The 10,774-nt window shown below is 44.4% G+C and overlaps 1 protein-coding gene across 1 annotated transcript; it reads right to left on the bottom strand.

The window, feature by feature from the left end:
* Window positions 1–328: 328 nt before the first annotated feature.
* On the bottom strand, window positions 329–2,057 carry LOC114436026 (potassium voltage-gated channel subfamily A member 10-like). The gene has a single exon (XM_028406064.1). It carries the CDS (start codon window positions 2,046–2,048, stop codon window positions 363–365), a length of 1,686 nt encoding a protein of 561 aa, XP_028261865.1. The 5' UTR covers window positions 2,049–2,057; the 3' UTR covers window positions 329–362.
* Window positions 2,058–10,774: the final 8,717 nt, after the last annotated feature.

Here is a 10,774-nt window from a genome sequence, read left to right as displayed (position 1 = left end):
TCTGCTACCAGAAGGACATTTTTCAGCTTACGTCACCTACAGTATCACATTTTTCTTCAAATTGCACTGGATAAAAGATAAGAATTACACGTTTCAGTCACTGCATCCAACTTAACTGACATAGTAGTTGTGTTAATTGCACTTTGACACATCCACATGCAGGCAGGCATCTTGTGTAAAGGCTGTCTAACCACACAGTGCCTATTAATACTGTAATAGTCTGCACAAATGCTGCAATGTTTGGAGTACAAAACAAGAGAGAGGTGACCTGGTCACCCAGCGTCTCCCTCTAAACGGATATGTTGTGTTATGTCCATGTGTGTGTGTCTGTTTGCCCTTTGTGTAGTTAAATGCTTTCTCTATCAGTGCATGCCGTTTTTCTCATTCTGCCAGGTGCCGTTGCTTTTGTTTAGTGAAAGTGTGCTTCCATACTTGTTAGCAGCTGACATTTTCTGGGCAGCCTCTGCAGCTGCATCCATCACCTGCTTCTCCTCCTGCTCTGTCTCACGGTGGTAAAAATAGTTAAAGTTGGAGACGATGACAGGGACGGGCAACGCAATTGTCAGGACACCGGCAATGGCACAGAGGGTGCCCACCATTTTGCCTCCCATGGTGATGGGGCACATGTCTCCGTAACCCACGGTGGTCATCGTCACCACGGCCCACCAGAAGCCGTCAGGGATGCTAACGAACTGCGTCTGGGGCTCATCCACTTCTGCAAAGTAGATGGCACTTGAGAATAGGATGACTCCGATAAAAAGGAAGAAGATGAGCAGCCCGAGTTCCCTCATGCTGGCTTTTAGGGTCTGCCCCAAAATCTGAAGCCCCTTCGAGTGTCGGGAAAGTTTAAAGATTCTGAAGACTCTCACCAGTCGGATGATTCTCAGTATCGCCAAGGACATGTTCTGACTGGAGTTCATGTCATCGTCAGGCGAGGTCGCCAGCTCTGTTCCCAGGGTCACAAAGTACGGAATTATAGACACAATGTCAATGATATTCATGATGTTATTGAAGAAATCACTTTTGCTGGGGCAAACCACAAAGCGGACACCGACCTCAAAGCAGAACCAAATGATGCATATAGTCTCCACTATGAAAAAGGGGTCTGTGAGATACGCCACCACGTTTTTAGCAGCAGGATGAGGGACTGAACTGTCTTTAGTGCCGTTCATCATCTGGGTTAAACCTGGAATAAAGTCATTGTCGTCTCTGAACTCTGGCAGAGTCTCCAGGCAGAAGATGAAGATAGAAATCACGATGACAAACACAGAAACAAGAGCTACAGATCTGGCTGCACTGGAGCTCTCAGGGTATTCAAACAGGAGCCAGAACTGGCGCTTGAGTTCATTGGTGGGCAAAAGGACTTCGGGCTCTTTGATAAACCCTTCATCTTCACGGAACTGCTCCATAGCTTCATGGCCCAACTGATAGAAAACCATTTCATTAGCAAAAACATCTAAGGGAACATTGGCTGGTCTGCGGATTCTCCCACCTGACTGATAGTAGTAGAGAATACCATCAAAAGACGGGCGGTTCCTGTCAAAGAAGTACTCATTTCTCATCGGGTCGAAGTATCTTATTCTCTTCATAGGATCACCGAGCACTGTCTCTGGAAACCTATTCAGGGTGCTGAGTTGGGTTTCAAACATCAGGCCTGAAATATTGATAACAACTTTCTCATCTTTTTCTTCCATGCAGTGTTTTTCAAACAGATCTTCGTTTTCATAATAATCCTTCGGCATCTTACTGAAGACGCTGTCAGTGGGAGACTCGCTGTTGATCAGGAGCTTTAGGTTCGAGATTAAACTGCCACTGCTGGAGTTCGCTTTAGTGGTCGGTGGAGTGGATGGTGACAAGCCATCTTGACCGGAAGAATTTCCACGTCGTCCTCTGCGCGGCGACTGCTGTGGAGAAGCCAAGCGGTGAGTTAACAGATTCTGATCCGGAGCCTCTGAGGTGGGTGAGGTCGGGTACCCGGAGTCGCTCGGGTCACCCAGGTTGATGCCAACATCATCCATGTTTTCAAAGTTAACAAGCGGCACCTCCATCGCCTGTCTGGTCACTAGCCACAGCTCCGTCTATCAGCCTGGTTCAGGAGACAGAGGAGACGCCACAAACTGTGCCACGCTGAAGGTCCTGGCAGCGCCTCCCTCCTCCTGGTTATCATTCAGGCAGCTATACGTTTGGATTCAGCTCTCTGAAGATCTGAAAACAGAGGAGAAGAAAAAAGGGGGATATAGTGTTAATATTTTGTGACATGCTTCAATGTAGTTTGTTGGTAAAGAGGTTTTTCTGTCAGTCATGTTTGCATCAGCAGAGAACCAGCCATCTGATACTCTGCTTGAACAGTCATTTTTTTTCCTCACAAATCTCTCCCGTGACCCGAACGAAAACACAAACTCTGCAGGTTTAGCTGTGAAAGTGCTTACACGGAGTATGGATTGTATTATTGCTGATCATGTGCTGCGAATCTGTTTTAGTTCCTCGTGGAAAAAAAAAAAGGCTTCTGAATCTCTAAGACTCAACAGAAAGAACTAAACAGAAGCTCAACAAAAACTAAAAGAAAAAGCATTTCTCCTTCTTTATATAAAATGTGTGATTGTATGTTTCTAACCAGTGACTCAGGTTAATCCAGCCCTGGTCGGGTTCAGGATAGTCTATCAGCATCACGTTTACTTTATCTCTAAGTAGCTGTTTATCATTCCATTTGTCTGGTTCTGACAGGTAACCAAATCCCGACACACGCTTTTAAGCTGCAACCTCTGTGTCCACTTGACACTGAGGGCCCAGTGAGACTCGATGAGGCTCATGAGGCTCTATTTCCACTCGCAGTGTAGCAGATAACATAACAGTCCAGGATGGAGAATTGAATCTTCTTATGTAAGGATATCATATAGATGAGCTTATGTAAAAAAATAAGCGTATTGATCGTGCTGTGTCAGCGAAGGAAGGTAACTGAGTCCAAGAGAAATGACAACATGAAGACACAGAGAAGTGAAAAGTGCAGTTCTACATTCTGGCATCTATTCACTGTAAGAGAAACTTTTTGAAGCTAAAATCTACAATTGGTCGAACTTAGCTTCTCTGACTCTGAAAGACACGCTGCCATCACTGTTCTTATCAGATCAAAGCATCAAAGTGCCAAAAACACACAAAAACACAATGATAAAAGTTTCAATCCAGCTGTGTGCAGGTGCATGCACTACTCACCGGCGTCCCGGCTCGGCAGAAGTTGCTGTACCCTCTCTTATCCTGCCTGCCGGCTCCGCTCTGACTCCCTTCACTCTCCCTCATCCACACTCACAATCAAGAGTGTCTGTAGCTCTATTAAAGCTCCCACTGGGTAATTTAACACCGTAAACGAAACCATAGACACCAGAGGTACCCATACATACTCACAACAAAGGTGCACAGGCGCACACACCCACACATACACAAAACTGAAAAAAACAAGCATGTACAGGCAGCTCACTGTATTTTAAATGTGATGGGGGGGTCACCTGGCTTTGTTCTGCCTGCTCCCTCCTCCGTCAGCAGGGGGACGTTATAGGTAGGCTCTGTGATAGGAGATTCACTCTGCGGGAGCCAATCGTCGTTTGATGAGGCAAAGGGAGTGTGGGACCCACTCTTCCCCCCACTATTCCTGCAGAGTAAGCTTCCACATGCAGGATCATCCAATCCCCCCTCACCTTGGGGAATGAGCTGTATTCTCCCCTGATACAGGACCTGTCATATCTCTCAATACCTGCAGCTGCCCACATCTGCCCAGGGGCATCTTTACATCCTTAGTAACACATATTGACACTGGTATTCGAAGCCAACTCTTTTCTCTGCAAATCTATAAACAAATGTCAGTTTCAGTTTGGCAAAACAAGACTTAAGAAGGACCTTGCTTGGACTTTTTCCACAGGGATTTAGTTTTTATTATAGGCATGCTAAGAGGGTTAATAAGGGTTAATAGAGAAAAGTTTTCACTTTCTGCTGCACCTTGAAGGTTTGTCAGATTATTCAAGTTTTTTGAAGACATGTGACAAGTTCTATTATAAATGCTTACATCCCAGTTACCAAGATCCTTTTTTTAAGTCTTGCTGAATTTTCCTGAGGAGGAGGAGGAACTTAAATCGAAGTTAATCGTGTACTTTTTCAGAAGGACGGCCAATTTGGCAACATAGGTTGAATATCGGGTTACCTGATAGAGAACCAGATGCCTTAAAGCCAGAACACAGTCCTGCATCTCTCCTCCTGCTGCAGCCAGGAGCTGGCTCTCTGCTGGTCCCCTGTAACATTGCGGCGTGAGCAGGACCGCTGCAGGCACGACGGGCGCGCATAGCTTCAAGGTCACAGGAACAGTTTTAAGACTTTCTCATGCACCATCAGTCATCTCCAGAAATCTCATTATGTGTTCTCGTGTGCATCCATACATAAAGAGTAGAATGACAGATGTGCACACAAACATCCCTCCGCTGACCTGACACCCTCAATAACATAGAGACCTTTTTCTTGTGTGATCCTGCAGCATCCTGACACATCATTGAGAAGGCATTGAGTCGAATGCATGACCTGACACTTAAACACTTTATAATAGAATTTGTTACAAGCACAGAGAGACAGGGAGATGGACAGTGAGGGCGTGATCATAGACTGCTTGAGACAGACTGGGAGGGTAAATAATCAATCCATTCCCCTGCAAAACGATTTGTGTCAGGAAAAGTGGGAAAGGGGAGGTAAACGGGTAAGATATGAGCTCCGGGATAAGGTGGACTGCAGTAACTGCAGTGTCACTCGTCTCTGGAGTCCTGACAGGGTACCAGAGGGGATAACGTCCCTCTCTCTGTCCTTCCACACAGCCCTCCATCCATCATCCGCCACCCCCCCCTCCCTCCCCTTCACTCCTCCTGTGTCCAGCCCTCTCCCTGGTGACACTGTCACCTTAACAGACTGTGTTGACAAAGCAATTCCTCCATCAGCAGACTGGTGTGTGAACATTACTGACGCTGCATAGGTATAAACACCTCCTGCACACCTTCATGGAGCTTGACTTTGAGCCACCTGATAGAAATAGTAACATTTGATTAGGAAAAATAGATTTTAGCTCTGACACCTGAACGTATTGGATTCTTCAATAACAACAACAAAAAAAGACTCCAGCCCCTCTGGGACCCTTTACAGGACAGAGCAGGTGAAAAAATGGATGAATGGCATGGGTTTCCATTACCCTGAGGTTTTTACATTCACTTGAGTTGGTTCTCAACTTCTGGGAAGCTCATTGTAAAATGAGTTGTGACATACAGCATGAACATTAATCTCACACATATTGGAAACAAGAAGAGGATTGACCTCATGGCTGTTTCCATGGCAGCATCTTTCCGGTTTCACAAAATTAGCAAATTATGTTGTCTGTATCACCACCTGCAGATGAAACTATCCATCCATCATCAAAACATCCATCCATCCATCATCTGAGCCCGCTTTGTCCTGCAGTGCAGGGTCACAGGGGGCTGGAGCCTATCCCAGCTATCTACGGGTGAGAGGTGGGGTGCACCCTGAACAGGTCACCAGTCCATCACAGGGCGACATACACTGACAAAGAACCACTCACACTCACGCCTAATTTAGAGTCACTTATCAACCTAACAAGCACGTCTTTAGATTGTGGGAGGAAGCCGGAGCAACCGGAGAAAACCCACGCAAGCACAGGGAGAACGTGCAAACTCCACACAGTCTATGAAGTTTCCTTTAAAGTCTCTTGACAAATGCAACATCCTGGCTCGCTGCCCACAAGGTATCACAGTGAACTCTGCTTCTGTTGCTCTCCACAAACAAATTGTTTACCTGCACAGCTCAAATGTGACGAGTCAATAATACTCAGTATACAAAGAGAAACCAGAAAGCTGCAGGTACAAAAACCTTTCCCTTTGCACACCAATGCTGCATATTTATGTGCAGAGATTAGGTGCTGAGCTTGTGGTGCACAGTGGGATTCAGTGGAAGCAGCTTCATACAATAGGCCGTGGGCCTGACAGCTGAACAATGAGCTAAAACGGAAAGCTGTGTGTAGCCGAGCAGAGCTGCAGAATTAACAGAATATTCTCTGCTGCAACAGAGAGAGACTAGTCACATTTCAGAGACATTCTCATCAGTGTGACATTTCAAGGGTCAAGAAATATGCAAACAACAGACTGAACACAAACACCAGGAAACTGATGTTAAACACGGGCTGGTCAGGAACTCATCCTGTGAAATTCAGTCTCATATGCTCATCCATTAAGGGGGTGACAGGATTTCAAAGTGCATGTCAGGTAGCACGGATTAGATATTCCAGCCTCGTAATCTTATAGCGGTTGTAAAGGCAGCTGGTTATTCCAGTCTAGTAATCCTATATATTGCAGCAGAGGTCCTCTTCATTGCAAATAATGTACAAGGTTGGGTCAGGAGCACACAAGGGCGCAACAGCTCCTGTATACCGAAAAAAAAAAAAATCTCCACAGTCAGCTGAAAACACACTGTTAGGTAAGCTGCTGTGGTGTGTTTGTGGATTTAGAGAACAGCTGAGCCAAACAGACCTGAAGTGACCAGGAGTCTCTCAGGTCAGGTTTGGATTTATGATTTATGACACTAGAAGCTGCGAGTCCTTTCATAATGTTTACATGAAGAACAAAATATACATCTTCATCATGACCTTTTGACACCACATCGGACAAAACAAATCACAAAATATTCCTCAAAATTATATATATATATATATATATGTATATATATATATATATATATATATATATATATATGTATATATATACGTATATATGTATATATATATATATATATATATATATATATATATATATATATACATATATATGTATATATATATATATATACATATATATATATATATATATATATACATATATATGTATATATACACACATATATACATGTATACATATATATATACATATATATGTATATATGTGTATATATATATGTATACATGTATATATGTGTGTATATATGTATGTATATGTATATATACATATATATATATATATGTATATATATATCCACTACTATGAATCCCAAGTGATGGCAACATACGGAGATACTGGAGAAATACCAATGGCTTAAAGAAGAGCTAGAAAAGGTGTGGAAGGTGAAGGTAACAGTGGTCCCTGTGGTTATTATTGGAACCCTCAGGGCTGTGACCCCCAAACTCGGAGAGTGGCTCCAACAGATCCCAGGAACAACGTCAACGAACTCTCAGTCCAGAAGAGCGCAGTGCTAGGAACAGCAAAGATACTGCGAAGAACCCTCGAACTCCCAGGCCTCTGGTAGAGGACCCAAGATTGAGGAAGACACACCACCCAGGAAGGGGTGAGAAGGGAATTTATAGCCCTGTTTATATCCTCAAATCCAGGGGTTCCAGATCAGGTCCCGAGTGATATGAACCTCTATAGAGACTAACAGCTAATCTCACATGTTTCACACAAAGTGCTGTTTTATATGTGGTGTCAACATGTTAAGATCTGAAGATCTGTCAGGACGTTTAATAGATTTCAAAGTTATTTGAAATAAACCAGTCCACAGTAACGGTTTCTTTCCTGGAGAGCAGTTCTCTTGCTGTGTGGAGGCTCCAGGGGTCAGGATCTTGGCAGCAACTGAGTCTGCTTAACCAAGAGAGGGGAAAATGGCGATGATGTACACAGACCAAAACTGTGTTTGTTTGTTTGTTTATTGTCTATAAACAGACTTATTGTTGTAAAGTTGGTCAGTTGATTTTTCAACCCCCAGAGGGTCATGTTGAAGTTAAAGATTCTCCGCTGAACGTCACATTCATTCATGTTTTTCTTGATTCCAGTTTCGTTGGGTTGTCCTTGTTGGTTTCCACATGGCAGAACTAAGGTGAGTGCAAAGACGCTTTCCTGTCAGCAGGTAAACTCAACAGACGTTTATTTATCAGTCAAATAACAGCAGAGTGTTCCCTGTCGTCTGTATCGACACTTCTCATTAATGTTTGAACTGAGGTTTAGGTCTGCAGTTGATAACGACGCCTGTGCTGATTCTCTGACTCCACTAAGGAGATTATGTAACATCAGCTGGCAGGGCGACCCTCACAGACTAAATACTACAGACTTAATTGAAATGTCTGGATTGTTTCCAGCCTCACTAATCAAAAGACAAGAGCTAATCTTGGCTGACTCCACGGACGCAACATGGCGAGAGGAGGCGAGCGCACAACAACAAACCAGCCACAGCATTTAACACCACAGTCCGCACTGGTTCAGATTATACGTTCATTCAACAACACAACAAGCCGACAACCACACAGGAAGAATGAACACACACACAGTGTTGACATTCACACTGCTCACCATGGACAGGGAGCTTCCATGGCTGCAGGCGGTCCTCCTGAGTTACAGCGAGCCTCCTCCTCGTCTTCTCATGTCGCCTGTTGTTATGTACACAACATCACAACAACAACAACAGATGAGTGAAACATTTAAACAATGAATTACAGTGCACAGAAATCATCAAAATCAAATCACCATAACAGTATTTACCTGTTCATTTTAGAATTAAAAGCATTAAAACTGAATTTACCTCATTGTGCAGCAGGAAAATAAGCTCGTCCAAACTCACTCACGCATCCAGCGAGATTAAAAATCTGCCCAGGCCATGGTAGAGTCTTAAGGAGCGTGAGGTGTCAACAGTTAAACACGCCACAAACGAGACAGATGTTTCCAATGACAACAAGGTTTGAGTTGATTCGCTCAGTCTGGGGGGGGCGGCACGCAAACAAACAAATCCGGCCTGCTCCTCAGCTTCAGTGCAGGGAAACGCCCTTTATTATTATTATTACTATTATTACTATAATTATACTGTGGCAACAACATAATACAACCTTCACTGCCTGCCTGCCTGCCTGTCTGTCTGCCTGTCTGTCTGTGTTTCTGACTGCCTGTCTGAGTGTCTGCCTGTCTGTCTGTCCACCCCATCAGTGTAACCAGCCAGAACTGTAAGTGGACCTCTGTTTGTGCAGCACGGGGCTCACTTTTCTCATCGCTGGTAAAGTCCTGAACCTGCCCGTCCGCCTGCCAGGTGCTCTTGCTTGGCTCTCTATCATATTTCACACTCGTGCGTAGGATTTTCTGGTCACGTGCCAGCTTTAATCCATGCTTTCACCTCTCTGCCCTCGCTCTTGTCCATTTACTGTTCGTTGAAAGTCAGTGGGGGTTGACAGAGTGAAGGGAGAAGAGGGGGGAAAAAAACAAAGCCTTGAGGATGTCATGTTTTATGCATCCCTACCTGTGTGGGCAGAGCCATGTTCGTCTGTCAAAGCATCACTTCGGTCCAGACTGAAACATGTCGATAAACACAGGGAGGGTTACCGTGACAGACATGATAATGATCATGGCAGTTGTCAAAGAAAAGATGTTTGCGAAGGGAATTTAATGTATTTAGAAGTGAATTACCTTAAAGTGTGAAGCCTGCCGTGTGGTTAGAGAGCTGCTGATCTGCTGGACCAACTATGCCAAGCATCTGTTTTTTTGTGTATTATGGTACAAAAGTGTCTCTTTATTGGACAAAAAAATGTGCCAATACAGATCTATCTGTGTTAAGGGAGCCTCAGACGATGCTGGCAGCCATATAAAACCTTGGTTATTGTGAATTTTTTTAAAAACCTTCACTGAGAATTTTAATGTTGTGAGGTCAGCAGGATTAAGGGTTAAACAGGGGGCTGTGGGTGGGGCCAGAGCAGGACAACACTAATGAAAATGTGCAGAGGGAAGTGTTTTGGCTCATGTGTCAGGTAAGTAATTTGTACTCAAGAAAATGGCTCCTATCTATGACAGCTCTCCTCGTTACCTCCATGGATAATATACGTAAACAGAGCTTCAAAGAGCAGCTAGCTTGACTAGCTTGAAGTTCAATAAAAGCCTGTTGTTACACACATTAAAATATGAACACATGGATAGGTAAATCTCCCACATGAGGCAGGGGGCCCACACGGCTAGCCATCCTGTAATTCCCCGACACTGAAACATTCTCCTGGAACACCATTTCTTGTTGGCTTATAAAATATTTCTGCACCAAACTCTTGTGTTGAAGCCTCACGAGGTCTCTGGTTGCTTTGTACAGCCTGCCTGTGTTGGTATGTGCAGCAATCAGATACCTCCGTGTGTGAGCGTGTGTGTGTGTGTGTGTGTGAGTCTCAGAGGTGATGAAAAGCCCTGTTTGCTGCCATGTTGTTGGGGACACACACACACAGGTATTCAGCAGCAAACACTGGGTATCCAGTGGAACGCTGCCGGTCATTGTTGCCATGGTGTAGCTGCACGGGCTGCTGCTTCAGGAGAATGAAGCAGCCATGAATCTTTAACATCGCAGACGTGATATCACTGGATATCCCACAGCAGCGAGTCTTTGATAATAAGACAAACTGGCCAATGAGAAGTTGTCCTCTCAGTGTGTGCAGCTGTCTGTGTATCGCACCTTTGAGTGTGATGTGGCATTTAACCCCCTGTGGGATGCGGTTTCAGAATGACACACACGATAAAAACATCATTTCTCCACATGGTTTCTCCTGCTTCACTCCCTTTGGTCAAACATGAATAATAAATGAGGGGACGCTCCTCATTTCTTACACCTGACATGAAAACTCCACCCATGGACCCCATTATGTCAGCAGGCCAACCAGCTCCTGTTTCTTATATGATGAGACGTTTAGGATCAGGTGATACACAAAATCCTGACCGACGTTCCATGTAAAACTGAT

This window comes from Parambassis ranga, chromosome 5, assembly GCF_900634625.1.
Source record: "Parambassis ranga chromosome 5, fParRan2.1, whole genome shotgun sequence".
Classification (NCBI taxonomy): Eukaryota; Metazoa; Chordata; class Actinopteri; family Ambassidae; genus Parambassis; species Parambassis ranga.
The sequence above is the reverse complement of the archived record's forward strand: the minus strand, read 5'-3'. Positions and strand labels throughout refer to the sequence as shown.

Excerpts from the sequence above, each read along its gene's own strand:
- LOC114436026 (XM_028406064.1), bottom strand. The coding sequence starts at position 2,048 with ATGGAGGTGCCGCTTGTTAACTTTGAAAACATGGATGATGTTGGCATC.